The sequence below is a fragment of the Seriola dumerili genome, unplaced genomic scaffold, assembly GCF_002260705.1.
Source record: "Seriola dumerili isolate Sdu_G_001 unplaced genomic scaffold, Sdu_1.0 BDQW01000066.1, whole genome shotgun sequence".
Taxonomy (NCBI): domain Eukaryota; kingdom Metazoa; phylum Chordata; class Actinopteri; order Carangiformes; family Carangidae; genus Seriola; species Seriola dumerili.
The window spans coordinates 2,459,927-2,481,507 of NW_019174321.1; the positions used below are offsets into that span (position 1 = coordinate 2,459,927).

Sequence of the window (21,581 nt, forward strand, 5' to 3'; positions counted from 1 at the left end):
TCAGCAGACTGACTCAGTCACACCCACTCTCCTTGTGTTGCTAATGCAGTCGCAGCTTTGGGCAGTTCACTGATGATTAAGTCATCAACTGTGTGATGTCTGGCACTCAGCACTCAGTGTTTGACGAAACCTGATTAAATTAACAGAATCCCTCTCTCTCTTTTAAAAATCACTAGAACTACCTTTCTCTCTCCATTTCTTGAACTTACTCGAACTCTTTCTCCAAAAAAATGCTCGGCCCTTATTTGTTACTTCACACACCTGCAGCTTTGTGGCACTTGTATCAGGTGAAGTGTGAAACTTGCGTGTTGAGACACTTTTTAATGAAGACTTCTTTTTAATCTTCTCTGGTTTGGATTGTACCTCATTTGTGCTTACAGCTAATAGATGGATGAGCAGGCAAAAGTTTTTGGAACTTATCTCGAATCGACTCGGTCTCCTTCCTTCTCATCTCTCTACATCTGATATAGCAATTCTTGCTGCATGTGTTTTCCTTGTTTGTATGTTTTTTTATTCGTTTTTTTCCCTTAACGTTTCTCCTGTAATGTTATCTTATGTCCTATCACAGTATCCTGCCTCAACAAGAAATACATCAAATTAGATGGAGGTTCACACAAAGTAAAACCGAAGGCGTGTCACTGTATGGGAGATACTGACAGAGAGAGGAAAAGATGATTCTCAGGTAAAGGTCGGTGGAAACTGAAACGCCAAAATAAACTACATTTGTTTTCTTTAAGTGCTCCCCCACAATTTGTGATTCACTTGTGTTTGACAGGTGATATGTGTTCTCAGCTGTAATTAAAATTCCAGTAGTTCCAGTAGTTTCCACACTGAACTGTGCAACAGGAAGATGCTGGCAGCCGCCTACATCCCCTAAAAGAGTGTCTCTGTTTATTACAACTTGGGTTTTATTTCACTGTTTTGTCCATCATTTTGGTAATACACAGAAATGAGTGAGGAATCTCATTATAATTGATGAATCACTAATAAGTCGGTACTTATTAACTATGAATCGAGGTCTAGATAACAGGATAAAAGGAGTGGCCAATCTGTCATCTACATACTGACACCTTCTCTTCATGAGTTGTTTGTGATTAACTCTTTACCAGTTGCTGAGCAGCTCTGAACTAATCTTTTTTTTTTAATTATTATTATTTTTACTAATTACTTAAACTTGCAACAATTGATTTTCCCCCCGCTTTTAGCCACTTGGGGGCAGTAGAAACAAATTGTGAACAAGTTGAGAACAAGATATTGACATATCATTACATTTTGATGTAGCAAAGTTGTTAGCAAACAGGTTCCCGCTTACACATCCAGCAGTTACAGAGCAACGTTATCATCCATGTGGAGTCGTGTTTCGGGACCTTTTAAGAAGTCGAATGCTCCCTCTCCTTTAACTCTGTTTTTGGTCTCCACCAACTCCTGAGGGAAATACCTTGCTCTTTAGCTGCTGAATGTTGCACTATGTTCTTCCAAGAAAAGTTGAATTAAGGGTCTCTGGACTTGATTAAAGATACATGAAGATGTTTCACCTTCTTCAGTTCTGACGAATCCTCTTCAGGCTTCATTGTTGCTTCATGCACCTGCAGCCTTGTGGCAGGTGGAACATGAAACTGAGTGTTGAGACACTTTTTCACTTTATCTCTCTGATCTACTTTGGTTTGGATTGTACCTTATTTGTACGTGACCTTGGACAAATCTGTTTGCTGCTGTGTAGGTAGTGCACAGTGGGTTTCCTGTTGTGGACAAAGACGAAACAATGAGAGCGTGACAGTGAACCAACAGAGAAGATCAGTAAAGATTCAGGTGATAATCTTCTGTTCATCACAGTGAGTGACCCCTTTCACATTTTCACATTGTTTTTTACATTTTCATTTGACATATTATGAAAAAATCAATAGCAGCTGCTTTAAACATTAGTTATTAGTTTTTCTGCCTGTTTTTGTGAGAAACATCACACCAACTAGCTACTAGGTAATCCCTCATTACTTCATGATTATCTTACCATTACGTACCCAGGTTGTTCTCTCTCATTCGTTGGTGACGACTCTCAGTTTTTTATACCATATTGGAAAGTGTTACCTTTTTGTCTTTGTTCTTGTTTGTCATCTTTAAAATATCTGCTTTCCCCTTGACTTTTATTGAATCTTATATCTTTATAAATTATCTTAATTTTCTGCACTTAGTCCAATTTTATCAGATATGTTTTGTCTCTGTGTAACTTTTGTTTTGGAAAGTAAAATATTGATAAATTTGATTTTTTTTTTTTTTTACCAGTATTTGTACAGCACTATTAATGGCAGCCATGGTGGTTATTTGTTTTCCTTTCATTTCTTTTTGAGATGCTGGGAAGCAAACAAAAAAGATGGGAATGACAGCGTGAATGAATTTAGTTTCATGTGTATTTTTCCATTGAAACAGGAACACGGACAAGACTGAACCCGCCATGTTTTTAAGAAGTCTTCCTAGGAAAGGTATGTTGTAATAATGAGGTGACCTGAAGGCAGTGTGACACTTGTATTTGCCACATTTATTATTTGCGCTCCTAAAAACAAAACACATCAACAGTCTGACAAAGCTCCACCTCATGTCTTATGTCATCATGACAAACAGGAATTAGGGCTTGTTTTCTTCACTGCTTGCCAGGGGAGCCGCGCACACTGAGAGACAGATTATAAATTAATTTTCATAACTGAAGGAAGAGAGGAAGAAGAGGCCGGAAAACCGGAAAACTGAATATTTTCACTTCCAACTGCTGACTGAAAAAGAAAAAACAGTAATTAAAATGGAAATTAACTGAGGGAATTCGATACAGCAATATAGGGAAACAACCGACTGTCTTCCTGTTTTAGCGTTCTGTTCTTAGCTTCACTCTGAGAGAAAATGGCTTCAGCTGAGTCAGAGTCTCTCTGCAGGCTGCACTCTGAGAAACTGAAACTCTTCTGTCTGGACCATCAGCAGCCGCTGTGTCGTCTGTCGAGACTCAAAAACACACACCGACCACACATTCAGTCCCATCAATGAAGCTGCACAGGATCTCAAAGAGAAACTAGACAAATCCCTGAAGCCCTTACAAGAGAAACTGAAGCTGTTTGAACAAGTTAAAGGAAACTTTGATCAAACAGCAGAACACATTAAGGTCCAGGCCCAACACACAGAGAGGCAGATTAAGGAGCAGTTTAAGAAGCTTCACCAGTTTCTAGAGGAGGAAGAGGAGGCCAGGATCACTGCTCTGAGGGAGGAAGAGGAGCAGAAGAGTCAGATGATGAAGGAGAAGATGGAGGCTCTGAGCAGAGAGATAGCAGCTCTGTCACACACAGTCAGAGCCACAGAGGACGAGCTGAGAGCTGAAGACGTCTCATTCCTGAGGAACTACAAGGTTACAGTGGAAAGAGTCCAGCAGCGCCCCCTGCTGGATGATCCACAGCTGGATTCAGGAGCTCTGATAGACCAGGCCAAACATCTGGGCAACCTGACCTTCAACATCTGGAACACGATGAAGGACATGGTCTCCTACAGTCCTGTGGTTCTGGACCCAAACACTGCTCATCCAGGATTCATCCTGTCTGAGGATCTGACCAGTGTGAGACGAGTACAGAGACAGAAGCTTCCTGACAATCCAGAGAGGTTTGACTATTATCGCATCGTCCTGGGCTCTGAGGGTTTGACCGCAGGAAGTCACAGCTGGGATGTCGAGGTCAGAGACAATACAGGCTGGGTCCTGGGTGTGGCAGCAGAGTCTGTCCAAAGGAAGGGAGACATAAAGTCTGGATTGTGGCGACTAGGATTGTCTGATGGTAAATACGCAGCGGTGTCACCATCAGATCCCCACATTGTTGTCTCGGTGAAGAAGAAGCTCCAGAGGATCAGAGTTCACCTGGACTGCGACAAAGGGAAACTGTCGTTCTCTGATTCTGATGCTAACACACACATTCACACCTTCACACACACTTTCACTGAGAGGCTGTTTCCATACATTAGCAATAGGAATGCACTCCAACTAAAAATGTTACCAGTGAAGGTCTCTAACACTGAAATAGCTTAGTCGGTGATAGAGATGCGGTTTGAATAGTAATCATTTTTTAAATAGCAATACTCAACAATTACAAGTCATTTCAAGATATCTTATTTTCATTCTATGTATGTTTACATGGGTGAATTTCAAATACTCACGTATAGGCTTACAATGTGGCGCTGAAAGGTTTGATGCTTGCTCCTTTATTCCCTTTGGATTTCCAGAACCTACATTAGATTCCTATGTCGACCCAGAGTCACAGCAAAATGCGCTGTATCAAGAAGTACATGTAAACTTCTCAAATCACTTCAACATAATCAGCTTCTCTTTGGTTGATGTTTAAACTGGATGATTTCTTCCTTCTCTTTTGGAGCGCTTTGGTTAGTGTTGATGTTATACTGGGCAATAAAAATCCATTTGACTTGACTCTTGACCTCCTGTGTCAGTACTGTCAGTAAAATGTAATAGGCTTTAACATGCAGCCAGAAGACAGTGAAAATAAGGTTTTGCCACAAGCATGTTTCATATCTCAGGTATATCATAAGAAGCAATGTGATTATACTGATCAAACATGTCACTCTGTGCTCATTAGCTTTATAGCTAACATAACATTATATAGCTAAACCTGTTTGCTAGTTAGAGTACCAAGGAGCTTACTGATGTTAACTAATGTATATTAAAGTCTGCTCACAAATGAGAAGCATTTATATTTTCAGGGGTCGTTTGTCATCCAGCACAGGTCTTAGTTTTGATGGGAATTGTAGTTATCCTTCATGAATTTGCCAAATGGAAAGCAAAAGTCATCATTTAACATCCAGGTTAGCCTCTGCTCCACTAGCATCAGTAACTCAACGCAACTCTAATTCAGCATTTCTTCCATCTATTTGACTAATTGTCAAATAAATAAATAAAGGAAAAAAACAACTGACAACATTTGTTATTTATGTAAGTAACATATACAACAGAGTCAAGTACTTTTCCTTTGAAGCTCAAATTAGCCACGGCCACAGACAAAGATTTATACAGCGACTTTACTCACTTATAACTACAAGTCTCCAAGGTAACCTTCTAAACATTTATGTTTTTAATTTTCTAAACAGGAATCTGCTATGTAATTTTCTTTTTCATTTTCTAGTTGATAACATAACAAAGAGTTAGGGCTGGTGTCTTACTGCTGCTCTTGAAGAATAAAAACCCACATTGACGGTGCTGGGGAAGGAAATTCAGGCCTTGTTTGTTACATAACTGCTCAACGTCTGACAGAGATTGCCAGACAAAGCTCCACCTCCAACTCACCTGAGACTAACCAGGAAATAGACTTGTTCCTCCACGACAGACTTTGAGAGACAGACAATAAGAATCTCTTCCAGACCAGATCCACAACTTCCCCTGAGAGGAAAGATACAACACAAAATACTGGGAGCAACATTTAACAGCGTTATCCTGCTGATGACTGCACACACAGACTGTGAATTTAAAGAAGGAAGTGAAACTGCTCAGAGTGATTATAACTTTCAGGGAACTTTCTAGGGAGTGGACTGGCTTCCTGTTTAGGGCTCTGTCTGGTCTGTGTGTTTTCAGCCTCACTGCAAGAGAAAATGTCTTTCCGATCACAGGAGGATCTCTCCTGTCCAGTCTGCCAAGACATTTTTAAAGATCCTGTTGTCCTGTCGTGCAGCCACAGCTTCTGCAGAGACTGTCTGCAGAGCTGGTGGAGAGGGAAACCTATACAGGAATGTCCAGTTTGTAAGAGGAGATCATCAAGGAGTGAACCACCTCGTAACTTGGCTTTAAAAAACCTGTGTGAGACTTTCTTACTGGAGAGAGAGCAGAGAGCAGGATCTGAGTCTGTCTGCAGTCTGCACTCTGAGAAACTCAAACTCTTCTGTCTGGACCATCAGCAGCCAGTTTGTCTCGTCTGCAGAGATTCAAAAACACACAACAACCACAGATTCAGACCCATCCATGAATTTGCACAGGATCACAAAAAGGAGCTTCAGAAATGTCTCAGGCCTCTACAGGAGAAACTGAAGCTGTTTGAACGAGTTAAAGGAAACTTTGATGAAACAGCAAAACACATTAAGGTCCAGGCCCAACACACAGAGAGGGAGATTAAGGAGCAATTTAAGAACCTTCACCAGTTTCTAGAGGAGGAAGAGGAGGCCAGGATCACTGCTCTGAGGGAGGAAGAGGAGCAGAAGAGTCGGATGATGAAGGAGAAGATGGAGGCTCTGAGCAGAGAGATAGCAGCTCTGTCACACACAGTCAGAGCCACAGAGGACGAGCTGAGAGCTGAAGACGTCTCATCCCTGAAGAACTACAAGGTTACAGTGGAAAGAGTCCAGCAGCGCCCCCTGCTGGATGATCCACAGCTGGACTCAGGAGCTCTGATAGATGTGGCTGAATACCTGGGCAACCTGACCTTCAACATCTGGAACACGATGAAAGAGAAGGTCTCCTACAGTCCTGTGATTCTGGATCCAAACACTGCTCATCCAGAATTCATCCTGTCTGAAGATCTGACCAGCGTGAGTCATGGAGAGAGACAGAAGCTTCCTGAAAACCCAGAGAGGATCGACTATCACCGCTCTGTCCGGGGCTGGGAGGGCTTTAACTCAGGGATTCACAGCTGGGACGTTGAGGTTGGAGACAATACAGCCTGGTTTGTTGGCATGGCTACGGAGTCTGTCCAGAAAAAGGGACGAACAAAGTCTGGATTCTGGCAAATAGAGTTCTTCAGTGGTAAATACAGCACACGCCTGTTAGGATATCCACCCGGTGTTCTCCGAGTGAAGAAGAAGCTCCAGAGGATCAGAGTTCATCTGGACTGGAACAGAGGAAAACTGTCTTTCTTTGATCCTGACGCTAACACACACATTCACACCTTCACACACACTTTCACAGACAGACTGTTTCCATGCATAGGCACTTTGAATGAACTCCCCCTGAAGATGTCACAAGGCAAGATCCTTGTAACCAGAGAATGGATCAGTGAGAGATGATTGTGAGGATAAGCACAGAGGTGATGTCTCGTATTTAAAAGTACTACTGCCAAATTTAGATAACACCAGTTCTCTGTGTGGTCCTGAAATCCAAAAAAAAAATTGCACTTAAAGCTGACTTCCTATGTATCCTTAAAATGTTAAATATTAAATATATAAATATATATCTTAAATATTTTTTGCCTGCTGTAGACAGTTCCATTGGTTGTTGCATCTTTTGATTGCATACATACACTGTATTGTACAGTATCTGCCCACTGTCGTTGCATCATATGACCACTAGATGGCGCCCCAGACTGTGATTTGTTCAGCCTGAAAACCCTGAAGTGTAGAAACCTCGAGGTCAGTTTGTGGTTTTACTTTATTTGTTTCATATTTATTTTCTTTCTTCACCATGTTCTTTATCTATTTCCCTCCTTTCCTTCGTCATCCAATCTAAAAACATTAAAATGGCAGTGAGAGTAATCTAAACTCTCTGTCACTTTCCCGTTGGATACTTGGGAGCATTTTTACTGTTTTTAGCTGCCTGTTACTTATAATGGATTTTTTCCCCGCTGTGGTGGTGCTTCTTTTACTGAAGTAAAGGATTTGAATCACAGTCAGATGCCCCAGTGTTCTGTGTGTCTGAAATTCACATTTTCACACTTTAGGTCACATGTTAAAATTCACAGTTTTGTTCTTGCTGTCTCTGGCTCTGGCCTGGGGGGTAAGATGTTCTTAGTTAACCCTGATGAAGTCCTGCCAGGTTCACAAGGAGAGACTGTGACTTAGATCTGACTGATGGTCAAACTTCAGATAAACGTTTCACAAAGCTGCGTAGCTCTTGACTATCTTAAGTAAGACAAGATTGTGATAAATTCTCGATTGATTAAGATAAAGTTTGTGTCTGAAATTACTCCCTTTTTTACTCTATAGTGCACTACGTATACTGGCCGCCATTTTATTTGAGAGTGTAAATTTATCCACAACACGGTGCGAGTGGATGAAAAATGCAGTGTCCATCTCATGTGGCCTGTACAGCACTTTGTGCTGACAGTCTCACAGTGCAATGCTCTGCTAATGAAAGACTTCACCATTTACAAACTTATTTTACAGGGAAAATTCAGCGAGGTGTCTGACCCAAAAAGAAAAATAATTTTGAAAGACTTCAGTGGACAGGAACATCAAAGTCAAATAACTGACAATATCCTCGCTGCTGTCTCTAACAACTGTTTCCTCTCTCATGAATCTTTCCACAACCTTGTTAAATAAACCAGATATTATGAGCAATGTTTTGATCTTTTTGTGATCTTTTTCTTCAAAACTGTCTAACTTGACAAGTCCAAAATATCTTTATGATAAACTGGAAACTTCTCAATCTTTCTGTCAGATCACAAGTTTCATTTCCTCACCAATTTTGTTTGCGTGTGTGTGTGTGTTTTTGTGTGTGTGTGTGTGTGTGTGTGTGTGTGTGAATAAGTCAGTGAGTCTTTTTTCAGTCTAAGTCTTGATCTGGTCACCAGAGGAGGAAACCCCGTCCTTTCATTGCTCCAACTCTCCGCTGGTGAGACAGAAAACTCGGCTGGTGAGTAAAATATCGTCTCCCAACATTCAAATGTGCTGAATTACTGATGATGATAGAAATAAGACAATATTTTTGTTCAGTGTTTGTTTATGCTGCTCTGTCAACATTGGAACAGTAATCAACAGCAACTTAAATAAAAACGTACATAACCTACAGTAAAGGTTCACTGTGACGGCTGATCTTTCTGCAGTAAGGTTCAAACTTCTGCAGGTTGTTTTTCACAGAAATGAACTGAAATTAATGGTTGTCTGAAAGAAAAAAATAAATGGAAAAACCACTGGAATTATTTGAATTTTAAATTGAAATAAAGCTGTATAATAATCAAGTTAAATCAGATTAGATTTCATGGTCTTTATGGTGTATGGTGCTCAGTAATGGAAGAAGCTGTTAACTTTGTGTCTTTCTTCCAACTATTTTTTCCAGTCTTTACAGTGATGTGCTTTTATTTACATACTTTAGATTGTTTTTCTGTGTGAAGGCTTGATCTGTTTTTACGCTGATTTTCTTCCTTCCACACAGACATTGTCTTCGGTTCATTTCTATACAAAATAACTTGCAGGGACCTGAGTCTTGCAGCAGGGAGATAATCTACTACTGTTAACATTTAGTTTCCTTTATTGTTAAATTGTGTAACATCATCTGCCATTACACAATACAACAAAACAGCAATCTGTAGCTTCATATTTTACTGTTTTTACATTTACATATAGATTAAAAGATGTTATTGTGTATAAATTAGGAGCGTAGCCAGGAATGTATGAATATGAAGTTAAAATCACCCCGTCCTGACTGCAGTTTGTATTTTTTGTATTTCGTCTGTCCAGTTAACTGCTTATTATGTTTTCCTGTAAATTCTTCAAGGTCTAAATGATGTGTCAAAATCTCAAAACCAAACACGGTCAGAAATTAAATTCTGTTGGATTAAGGCTGTTTTAATTTATACACAATGGGTCTATAAATACTGGAAAATTCAATTAGCTATTAATTGTAGATTAGTTTCTAAAAACCCCAGGAAAAAAACACAGAGGTCATGACCTCAGTGTAAAGAACAGATACTTCATCATCATCATCACCATCATCTTCTTCTTCTAAATACCATTAACAGTTAACTCAGGTGTTTTGGACCATGGGAGGTCATTATGGGCTGGTGGTTCTGGTGGGCGTGGCCTTGCTTCTGACGACCGGCCAATGTGACACAAGTTGCGGTGGGAGAGACGGCCAGCCAGGAGTGGCAGGGACCCCGGGCAGAGATGGATGGCATGGAGTGAAGGGAGAGAAAGGACAGCCAGGTAAAAAATAATAATAATAATAATAATAATAATGTGCAAACACACAACAGCTGCTTCCTTTGTCCTTGTGTCTAATCACACTGTGACAAAACTCTTCAATATATTATAAACCCAAACATGTGTCCCATTCTCCCTAATGGGGAATGAGGCTGTACAGAGTTCACATAGGTGCTGATTGATCGATTGATTGATTTGTTTACAAATTTGATTAAAAGTTGAATAAATGTTGTTGTTGTCCTGTTTTCTCCTCTGATATTTATTAGTCACGAGGCTGCTGTTAGTTTCATTAAACACCTCCCAGATCACACCGGTTAGTTGTGTTACTGTTATCTGACACCTAAATTCTACATGTGTATATATAATCTATTATAAACCATTCACATCCAATACATTTCACTGTCAAACAGCCCCTTTAATTCAGAAAAGTCATCCATGTTTGAGAGGCACATAACTGGAAATAGTAGTAACACTGAAAAATTAGGGGGTATGTTCTCATGTTCTCCCTGTGGAAACGACTCCCCTTGGATCCGACATCTCACATCAGCACTACGATCATAAAATATCAAACACCGTCCCGCCCTAATCATTTGTCTCGTTTGTCTCCAGCTGCGGTGGTCGATGATCCGGTGGACGTGGGCGTCTTACTGAGGCTGAGGGGGGAGATGGGAAGTCGTGGCTTGCAAGGAGCCATGGGTCCTAAAGGTTATCAAGGAGATCTGGGAGCAGCGGGTCTCCCGGGACAACCCGGCGGCCCCGGCGCTGAAGGGAAGAACTTCGGCGATGGTAATGACATGACTCCTGACCCCACAGCCTCATGCTCACATACAATGTATATATGTAATTACATATAGTTTATATCAGCTCAATACAAAACAAAATAGCTGACAGGACAGATGATAACTGTGTCAACAAATCACCTCCATTATAAAAGAGACTTGACTGTTAGCAGGACTCTTCCAACTGCAAATATGGTAAATTATTACTCTCTGTATTATGACTTTTTTCAACCATGAAGGTTTTATGTTTGTAAAACTTTCCCAGAGCTACTAACTACTAATGTGCATGTGCAGTGGGACGCACGACACACGTATCCAGCTGTTCTAATACATCCAATAAAACTTACATCACAATGAACACATACTGAGTTTAAAGACCTTCTTAGTCAGATACTGTTTATATCCTGAAAGATTGTGTGTAATTATATAAAACAATTATAAAACAATTATGTTACCGTTATGGATAGGTTGTCATTTGTCCTGTTGATTGGTTGTCAAACATCAAGAAGGCGGGTTCTATCAAGTATCTCATATAACCTCTTGTAATGGCACTGAGAGTACAACTTGTATTGTGTGTGTGTGTGTGTGTGTGTGTGTGTGTGTGTGTGTGTGTGTGGTCGTGTTTGTGTGTGTGTCCTTTCTGCCTATAGGGCAGCACTCCCTTCAGCAGGCCCGTTCAGCCTTCTCGGTGATCAGGACTGATAGCAGTTTTCCTCGCTTCACACAGGTTCAGTTTGTCGTCCGTCACTCCTCTCTGTCCCTCAGCTTGTTTCTACATGTTTAAAAATCTGCAGTGTTTGTATGAATTAAAAATGTTCGTTTCTTTAATGTCTGAACGTTGGATAGTTTTATTTTTTTCTGGTCAGGTTTTGAGATACCACTGTCTTTCCAGAAATAGTCCCTGTTTAGTCTGGATAATCCACAGACCTCAATGTCAACAGTTTCCATAGGAACTACCAACAAAATTGTTCCTTTAAAAATGTTCAGAGTTTATTTTCATCACATAAATTTAATTGGAAAAATATATAAATACACAGCAGCACAGTCGTTCACCTGTTTTCTTTTCAATTTTTCAGGTTGTATCACTTTATTGTTGATCTTATACTGTGTATGTTTGTGTGTATGTGTGTGTGTTTGTGTGTGTGTGTGTGTGTGTGTGTGTGTGTGTGTGTGTATCAGACAGTAACCTACGACAGCCCGGCTGTGGTCAACAAGCCTGGGGACTTTAACACGGCCACAGGTTACTTCACCTGCAGAGTACCTGGTGTTTATTACTTCTCCTTCCACTCTATGGCCAAGGTAACACACTGTTGTCTGTTCTATGGCTGCTCTTCTGTCTATGAGAGGAGACGCTGACCATATTGTCATTTTGTAAGACATAACATACAGGTTAGACATCAGGATGTGTTTTACAGCTCAGTACAGTTGACAGCTCCGTCTTCGTGCTGCGTTACAGCTGTTCTGTGTTTTGTAGGTCAACATGTGTCTGCGTATAGCCAGTGAGGCTCTGTTCAATATGCTGGGATTCTGTGATTACAACAGGAACAATGACCAGGTGAGTTTCAGAGCTTCAGGACCACAGAGCTCGAGAGGAGGAAGAGGAGGGAAACTCTTTGATAAATTATTCTGAAAAGAGGAAGTCCACTGGACTGTGTTTCGGTTTCTCTCTCAGCTTAGCCTCAGTTCTTACCGTCGTGATTCTGTTTTTATCTGCAAGTCTCACCTTACACTTTTAAACCTTTATCTAACTTATCCTGATTGTGAGACACATATTTCATCGACAAACAGCGACTGTGATCAGATCCTTACCTTGATATGATGTTAATACAGGTGAGTTTTCAAACACCACTTATATTGCTCACCAGGAAGCCTCATCAGTTGTAGATGAATGAGATCTATTCCTCTGCAGTGGCAGTTAAAGCAACACATTGGCCCATTGACACCTGTGCTGTATTCACGATATAAAGCCACGAGGCCATGTCATGTATGTATAGTGACAGCTGAGTGTTGTCATGAAGACGTGACGTGATCGGCTGTGTTGTGTTTCAGGTGCTGTCAGGTGGCGTGGTTTTACAGCTGTCAGCCGGACAGAGGGTTTGGCTCGAGTCCTTTAAGGACCAGCAGCAAGATACTGATCAACGAGACACACGAGACAAACTGATCATCTTCAACGGCTTCCTGCTTTTCTAAAATCCAGTTCAGTTGTAGAGCTGGAGTCGGTGCAGAAAACCAGCAGCGCTTCATGAATTCAGCTTCTAAAAATCCTCTGATTCCAGATCACATTTCTCAAAGTTGTTTTTAGAAGGACAATTTACCATTACAGTAATGTTTGTGAAACTATTACTCATGTTTCCTTTGCCTGTAAACTCACAGGTAACTTCAACTGATTTGTTTCCTTCATATTGATGCATGTAAACCCTCTCAAGTTTGACGTTGTGTGTGAATGCTACTGAAACAACATTAAAGTTTATTATTGACTGTTGGTTTGTTTGGTACGATGACTCGCATAATTTCATTACACAGCTTTTAGAGACAATCACGAACATCATGAATTAAAATCACATGCCAGAGTTTTCTTTCAATAACCGCCAAAGTGCAGCAGTTCATCAGGAAGTGAAGATGTTCAAAAACGTCATGTAATATTAAAAAATCCTTTTTTAAAATCATGGATGGTTTATTCCTGACTTTCTACCAAACTTGCTTAAGTGTTCTGATTTTGACAAATAGACAAAGACGACAACAAACTCCTTGGTAATTTTCCTGTCTCTGCGAACACAGGTACAAACAGGGACGTCTCTAAGCGCATAAATAGATCAAGATCTTCCGACATCCACAGAGAAAACTTCAATATATAAACATACAAACATAAAAAGCAGATCTGTTTGACCTCACTGCATTGAACGTCGTACAGAGGGGAAGATGGAAATTTGGGAAATTTCCTGTTCCGCTTCCAGTCTTTATGCTAAGCTAGGCTAAACGTGCTGGACTTCGCTCTGTACTGAACCAACAGAGATGACACTGATTTCCATCTTGTCCAAATGTCGTCGACGTCCGTAACAACTGTAAACACCAGCTATCAGAATTTAGCCAAATGTTGATTTTATTGTAAACATTGCAGACCTCCATTAGGCTGAATGAAATCTGTTTCTTTTGATTTATATCGCATAAAAAAGTTTCATGTGACCCTCTGAAAGTTGTAGAAGTGAAACATTTCTGGTTTTAAACACTTCTTCTTTTAGGTAATCCCTCGTCTTTTGTCACTCTGGAACGGCCTCAGTTGACGCCTTCCTAACATCAGTGTGTGTGTGTGTGTGTGTCTTTTCTTTTTTAAGTTTGGTTAACTTGCTGAAACTGCTTCTCAGAAGAACAGGGTTAAAGGTCCTGAACACTCGGAGAAGAAACTGTTTGTATCTCTTCTTCTACAACAGTAACATTTCTGACAATCGTAGGGAACAATAGTGGCGATGGTTGGCTGTAAAAAAGATTTACAAATGTTTTCGTTTTATTAGACAGGAAATACATTGAACATGTTCATCAGGACTTAAAGGATACAACTGATGATATTCTACATTTTTGTTATTGTCCACCGATCCCATGAAAAGGCCACAGCCTTATTCTTAAAGTGCCCTACATGAGTAAATGTCCACTATGTGTCTAACACCCCTGTCCAAGTGTACTCTTGGTGTCCAGCTGTTTTCAGCTGGTTTTGGTCCCTTTCTTCCAGTGAAGAGAAATCTTAATGCTCCAACACGTAACGATATTTTAGTATATGTTAGCATACATCCATGTCGCAGAGGTTACCATCAGTTTTCCAATGATCCAGATGAAAAATATTTTATCTACTGCCTATGTCTACCATGCTGCAACTGTGTGTCCTCTCCAGGTAGCTGGTGGGCTGCCATCTTTGTTTTCACAGCTTGGGAAACGAGTAGAAATCTGTTCATCATTCAGTGGATGAAATCTTTTCAGTGTTTTTGAACGACCTTCTGGGATCTTGCAGACAAACCAGTGGTTGTCTCTGTGACTCAAATGTTTGATAAAACATGTGAGAGGCACAAACTTTGTGGCAGCAGTTTGGGAAAGTTCTTCTTTCCTGTTTCATGCCCCTGCGCACAAACCCAGGTCCCTAAGAAATGTTTTTCCCAGTTTGCTGTGAAAAGACTGAACTGCACAAAACCCTGGAGCTCGACCCCACCCAACACCTCTGGGATGACCTGAGACGCCGACTGTGAACTGTGAACCAGAATCAGTGTTGAACCTCACTGATGCTGTTGCGGCTGAATGGGAGAAAATCCCTGCAGCTAGGATCCAAAGCCAGAGCAGTGGAGGCTGTTACAGCACATGTTGAATTCTCACATACGAATTAAATGTTTGAGTGTCCGCATACTTGTGACCATGCTCCGAACTTTAGCCTCGTTTTGTGTCTCAGTTATGAATATCTTAGAACATATGGAGCCACAAAAGGCTGATGAACGATAGAGGAGGTACTTTATTCTCTCTCTCTGTCTCTCTCTCTTCTTCCATCTCTCAATAACTTCCCTAAATTGCAGAACTACAATCAGAAAGCTCAGAGAATAATTTCCGAAGTAAAAGCTGCTGAATCTTTGGTTTTGTGTTCCTCCTCGGGCGGCTGCAGGACTCAGAGCTTCACTTCAGTTTGTGTTGAACTGGACGTGGTGGGTTTTATTTTCCTGTCTGTTCTCTCAGGTGAGTTTTTTATTCATCTTTTACATCTGTGTGTTGATGAAGTTTTAACAAATGAAAGAATCTGCTTTTGTTAAAAATTCGATCTCCTGTTTCTCCTTCATCATCATGATTGTGTGTTTTTGTGTAAAGAGGACGTTGATATTTGAGCTGTTGGATCGTTGCTCACAGTTTGTTTGTTATCATGAAGAATAAGTTCATTACTGTCAGCAGATGATTGAGTTGTTCAGATGTTGCTTCTCTTCTTCACCTCCTCTTTGTCTCCTCTTCTTCACTTCCTCCATCTTCCTCTTCACACTTTCGCTCTTCTCCTCTTTCCTCTTTGCCCTCTACTCTCCTTTCCTCTTCCCTCACCTCCTCGCCTTTGCTCTCCTCCTCCTCCTCTCATCTTTCCTCCTTTTTTCTCCCCTCTGTTCTTTCCTTGTCTCCTCTCCTTCTACCCTCTCTGTCCCATCCTTAACCTCTCCTTCCATATCCTCCTCTCTTCTCTTTTTGTCTTTCAATCATCACCCCTCTTCACCCATCTTTTCCTCTCCTCTTTCCTCCTGTCTCATCCTCCTCTCCTCTTTCCTTGTCTTCTCTCTTTCCTTTGTCCACCCATTTTCCTCTTCCCTAATCTCCTCTTTTCTCCTAATCTCTCCTCTTTCCTCCTCTCCTATCTTTTCTTCACCTCTCCTCATTTTTATGTTTCTTATTTCCTTTCATCCTCTCCTGTCTTAATTTTCTTTTTCTCCTCATCTCCTCTCCCTCTCATCCCATCTTCCCTCTTCTCTTTTCCTCTTCTCGTTTCCTTACATCTCTTACTTTGCTCCTTTACTTCTATCCTTTCTTCCTTTCCTTATTCTCCTCCCAACTCCTCTAACCTTATCTCTCCTCATCTCCTCTCCTCTCTGTCAGGTTCCCCATCATGCTCCATCATTTTTTTCTCGTGATTGGAGCCTTGATCTCATTGGCTGCGCCCCTGCTCGCCTCCATGGAGTCCTGCCCAGCAACAGGGATGCCCGGGATACCAGGTATGTGCATTCATGCATGTACTGTTGTCAGTGTGTCAGTGTCGGTGTGTGTATATATTTTTTTTAATGTTTGTGTTTGTTTATCTTCGTTTCCATCCTCAGGTATGCCCGGTCTGCCCGGCAGAGACGGTCGTGACGGAGAGAAAGGAGAGAAAGGCGACCCAGGTACGTCCACAGAGTTGGTTTAGGAGCAGCGACACTGACTCCCCTAAAGTCTGTGCACAAATACAGAAAGGAAGAAAACATGAATGCCTTGAAAGCAACAGTAGATCTTTTGAATAAGTCACCCACAAACCTTTTAGACCCTTATCCTTAAAAACATTTCACTGAATTAAATCACGCTGCTGAAATCATTTTATTCATGCCAAGGTACATTTGTTCCTGTTTTACCTGCAAACACAACAAGCAACAGCTTCATTGCAACATACAGAAACATCACCATGTTGTTTATGACTCACAGCATCATAAAAAAAAAATATAATCATAAAAAACCACACTCAGATATTGGCACCGTGGACCCAGTCTGCAGTTTTTAGAGAATCTATGAAGGTGCAATACAGAACAATTCTGAGAGTTCATGACATGTTCATGACAAGTAAAATAAAAACTATTTAACTAACTAAATATAAACTGGTTTTTATCTTTGTGCATTAATCCATATTTGCATGAAAAAAAAAACACAAAATAAGTGACTTTTAATACAGAAACTAGAAGAAGGAAGCTGTCTCTGAGAGTTAATGCTAATAACGCGCATGCTGAGAAGTATGCTAACGATGCCAACTGGCAAATTAGTAGCATAAAAACATGTGCTATTAGCTTAAAAAACAGAATGATTTCCGTTCAGCAGGAGATTAATTCAGCTGATATCGAATCACAAAATCTGATTAAACTGTAAATTCTGATTTGTTTTTGACTTTTCCTTCAGCAAACTCTCGCTCTTCCATTTCGCGTCAGTGGACAGGGTTAGGTTAAACAACTGAGATACAAAACAAATGAACGAGTTAACTGCTGAGCTTTGGTAGCTTCTGGTTGGTACGTGTATTTCTGATCTTTGGACAGAGTTACCTGTTTCCTGATGCTTCTTGTCTTGTGCTAATGTGACCTGACTCCTGCTCCATATTTAACACACACACATGAGACTGACCTTGATCTTCTCATCTAACTCATCCGTCAGAAAGAAAACACATATTTCCCAAAATGTTGAACTATTCCTTTAATCTGTCAGACAGCAGGTCGGTGTGGCTGGTTATTACATATAATGACCGGCCTGTTGTTGATGTCTGCAGGAGTGGAGTGGCAAGGCGGCCTCGGCCCACAGAAGGGAGAGAAGGGGGAGCCGGGGCTGATGGGATTTGATGGTAAACGAGGTCAGAGCGGGGAACCAGGGCAACCAGGGAAACTGGGGCTTGCCGGACCTCCAGGAGAACCAGGAGAACCCGGGTATGTAATAAGACATCACACTCAAATGACTGAGTGTGGCCCCAACCCCAGACCCTCAAGGGGGCCATCTGCCCCAGATTCACTGTGTGGAAACACGTTTAATAAACTGAATGATGTTAACTGTATGAAACGGAAAAGACAATTCCTGCTTTTTTTGCCTGATCTTAAGACCTTGTCTTGTAGAGGGCCCAAATGCCCAGTGAATGTCTTGATCACATGGTGCATATTCTTAAATTATGTTATCATTTCATTAAACTAAATCAGGGAGCAACAGGGAACAACAGGGGTTTAATCAGGGCCGGCAGTTTACAGGTTAATCCAGCTCTGGGCCTCACTCCATGTTGTATCTGTGGCTGCAGGTCTACTGGAGCCATGGAGAAAGCCGCCTTCAGCGTGGCCAGAGGAACCAATGAATACCCAGACAAAGCCAGCGTCATTCGGTTCACCACAGTCATCACCAACATCAACGACGACTACAACACCGACACAGGACGCTTCAGGTGAGAACACCATCGACTTTCTGGTCATATTATACGGAAAGTGATGACAGTAGTTTTTATGACAAGTTTGTATCATCAAATAAAAAACTTTGGACTGTGGATATTTGTTATTTTTATATCAGTAAATGATTTTAGATTATTAGGATTAATTTGGATTAGACAGCTGAGCTAGCAGCTCTGTGAGGCTGCATTTAGATGCTTTGCGCTAATGCTAACATCAGCATTCTCATACGCTCTCTAACACAGTCATATCCAGCTAATGTTTACCATGTTTTCATCTTAGATTAGCATGTTAGCAGGTTAACAATTGCATTAAACACAAAGTAGAGCGGAGGCCGATGGGAGTGTCATTCGTTTTGGAGATATTTGGTCACAAATCAAAGGAGAAAAAGTCAACAGATCACCAAAGTTATTAATTCAGAGTAGTTGTGTGCACGTCCACAAACCTCAGTGGGACAGGTTCAATTAGCAACATTTCTACCAACTACATGTCTTCCTCAGGCGCCTCATACCATCTCCAAAGTTATTACAGTTCATCCTGAAGGGGACATGAATGTCTGTCCAAAATATCATGACAAGTCGTTCTACAGTTTTTAAAACACTTCACTCAAAACCAAAAATGTTAAACTCATGGTGCCGCTCATGGTGGTTCCTCCTGGGACCAGGAATCTGGACCAAAGTGGTGGACTCACCAAAAGACTGACGTTACTATCCATGGAGACATGCTATTAGCTAGCATGGCTAATAATTATCCAACAAATCCACTCACAGAAGTGTGTGTGTTGTAGGTGTCGGGTCCCGGGAATCTATTACTTTGTGTTCCACGCCTCTTTGGAGGACCGACTGTGTGTGCTGCTGAAGCTGGACAACACACTGCTGACATCCTTCTGCGATCATCGCCGCGGGAGGAGACAGGTACGAGCATGAAACAGTATTACACATTCATTTTTATCACATTATTCTTCCTCCCAAAAAAGATAAATGAGCCATCTCTGGTGTTTAACTGCATCGTGTTATTAAATCCGTTCCAGGTGACCTCGGGCGGCCTGGCGGTCTACTTGTCAAGGGATCAGGAGGTTTGGCTGGAGACCAAAGACTACAGAGGGATGAGAGGAAAACCGAGCGGTTACAGCATCTTCTCCGGCTTCCTGCTGCACCCTCACTGACCCAAAACCCCCTTCGCTTTTTACGAAACGTCTTTCCAGCAACACTTCAAGACTGAAACTGCAGGCACAATAAAGTCCTCCCTTCCTCCTTCCTACTGACTCTTTCACCTTTTCAAAAAATACATACTCGTTACTTCTCAGTTTCACTTTTCATTTACCACAAAAACACTTTTCAGTAGAGCTTGTGATCTGCAGCGTAATTTTGTTGCAGGAATCAGGCACCAAAATACTTACTGCTACTTAAATATAGGTACAGTGGGAAAAAAAATAAATTTCAGACCCAGAGTTTATTTTAATGTGTGTGTTTATATTACAATACACTTTGGTCACTTTTCAGAAAGAAGGGATTTGTCTCCACTGGTGATTGGGGTTCTGTGTTTGTTTATCACCTTAAAACAGATTCATCACTTAATGCACAGGGCTGACTTTTTTCCATCTTTCTCATCTTCATTGAATCTTTGCATTTTACAGTTGAATGTATCATGCATCATATATCCGATCTGATTCACGTGTTGATTGTATCTCCTCCGTCTGAAGGCGAACACATTATTTGAACCATGAAAACCCAATAAACCCAAATAAAGAGCTGATAAAAACCTGAATCCTTTGTGTTTGTATGTAATGTCTCATTTTCTAAGTATTTCTTAATGAACAGACTTAGTTTATTTTAATAATGTCAATGTCAATGTGAATAGCCACAGATGAAAACAACGAGAGAGTTGAAAACGAGACTTTAACAGAGAGTGAACCTGCAGCACTGGTACATTTTCTTTTTCTGTGTTCACAAAGTGACTCTTGGTTAATTTTCAATTTCTTAAGAAACTACCTGAACAGACGCTCGCCTCTAGATATGACCTGATGACTTTAGCCCTCTATAACCCCACACTTCTCATTATTACTCTGTGGATACACTCGTGCCAACGCTGTCCACTTCTACTGTTCCTCCACCACACCAACCTGTTTATGCCTCATTACATGCTAAGTTCTCAGTATTCTTATTGAGGATCTAATGTTCATGTGGTGAACGGGGGATTAGGTCTCTAAATGGAGACGTATGTGTCTCTGACCGAATTTATATCTCTGTGTTTTCAGGTTTGGTAAATACATGTCAGGTTGAAGTTGCTACCTGCAACTTTTTCATAAATGTACATTCAGAGCACTTGGTTAATGTTAATGATTAACCAAATGATTGCGGTCTGGTTTCTCAACCACAGTGTTTTTGTGGTCTAAACCACAGACAGGACTGTGGATGTGATGCCTCGTCTCTGGTGTAACTATTGTGGTTTGTACAGCCGCCATGCTCCCAAACACACCTCCATTCACCCATTCAAAAATACACTTCTTACAGAACATGTTTGCTTTTGCAGTTAAATTTGTATAAAAACATAATTTCTTGGAGACGGGGTTGTATTATTATTTGGAGTTACAGGTTTCCCAAAGAATACCTTGTGCAGGTGAAGGCAACTAGAATCAAGATTCCTCCACTAACAATGAAAACAAGTTTATAGTTAATAATTACTAAGTGTAAATTAATTTAATGTCTATTGCTGAAAAATATAGATCATAAATAGTAATAAACATAGAGTTTGGGATGACATGACACAAAAACAGGGTTAGAATGAAAAAAAATGAAAAGAGGATCAGAAAATTACAAACTGGCATATTTCACAGGATGTAATTATTAAAAATACACATCAGCTCTTTGCTTATAGATATTGTTGAGGAAATTAAACATTTTGTGGAACAGATACTGACGTCCCGACTGAGGTTAAGAACTTCAGAAACACACTGCCAGGAAAAGAGTTTGTGTCTCAGGCACCAACAAAGAGGAAGTTCAGAGGAAAAACAGAACAAAATGTAAATTTGGAGGAAAGATTTTTTTTTAATCATATACATTCAATGATGCTTCATCATCAATTCTTCCTCAGGTGGAGTTTTCCTGACTTCTTGTTAAACTGTTTCACTTCCACTGATAAGAAAGTTGTTTTGTCAGATAAATACAATAAGAAAACAGATCTACAGGAAAAGTCATCAAACTCTCAGAGGTGAAACTGCTGCAGGAAATTGCTAAAATGCTGCTTATATGCTGATGATGCATCAGTATTAACA

General features: G+C 40.7%; 4 protein-coding genes across 4 annotated transcripts; all 4 read left to right on the plus strand.

Moving 5' to 3' along the window:
* The first annotated feature begins 2,886 nt into the window (after positions 1-2,886).
* LOC111219343 (E3 ubiquitin-protein ligase TRIM39-like) lies at positions 2,887-4,048 on the plus strand. Its single transcript, XM_022741978.1, is given in 2 exon segments — positions 2,887-2,966; positions 2,968-4,048. Coding segments are annotated over 2 exon segments (1,161 nt in total).
* A 1,313-nt stretch (positions 4,049-5,361) lies between these two features.
* Positions 5,362-7,340, plus strand: LOC111219514 (nuclear factor 7, ovary-like). The gene has a single exon (XM_022742211.1). It carries the CDS (start codon positions 5,617-5,619, stop codon positions 7,018-7,020), a length of 1,404 nt encoding a protein of 467 aa, XP_022597932.1. The 5' UTR covers positions 5,362-5,616; the 3' UTR covers positions 7,021-7,340.
* Positions 7,341-8,488: 1,148 nt separating this feature from the next.
* Positions 8,489-13,131, plus strand: LOC111219517 (complement C1q subcomponent subunit C-like). The gene is made up of 7 exons (XM_022742215.1): positions 8,489-8,584; positions 9,690-9,873; positions 10,480-10,656; positions 11,300-11,376; positions 11,829-11,948; positions 12,124-12,204; positions 12,699-13,131. The coding sequence occupies exons 2-7, from the start codon at positions 9,711-9,713 to the stop codon at positions 12,837-12,839; spliced, it is 759 nt and encodes a 252-aa protein (XP_022597936.1). The 5' UTR covers positions 8,489-8,584; positions 9,690-9,710; the 3' UTR covers positions 12,840-13,131.
* Positions 13,132-15,165: 2,034 nt separating this feature from the next.
* LOC111219484 (complement C1q subcomponent subunit C-like) lies at positions 15,166-20,074 on the plus strand. Its single transcript, XM_022742171.1, has 7 exons — positions 15,166-15,356; positions 16,251-16,366; positions 16,469-16,531; positions 17,653-17,806; positions 18,166-18,306; positions 19,095-19,221; positions 19,338-20,074. Exons 2-7 carry the CDS (start codon positions 16,261-16,263, stop codon positions 19,470-19,472), a joined length of 726 nt encoding a protein of 241 aa, XP_022597892.1. The 5' UTR covers positions 15,166-15,356; positions 16,251-16,260; the 3' UTR covers positions 19,473-20,074.
* The last annotated feature ends 1,507 nt before the right edge of the window (positions 20,075-21,581 follow it).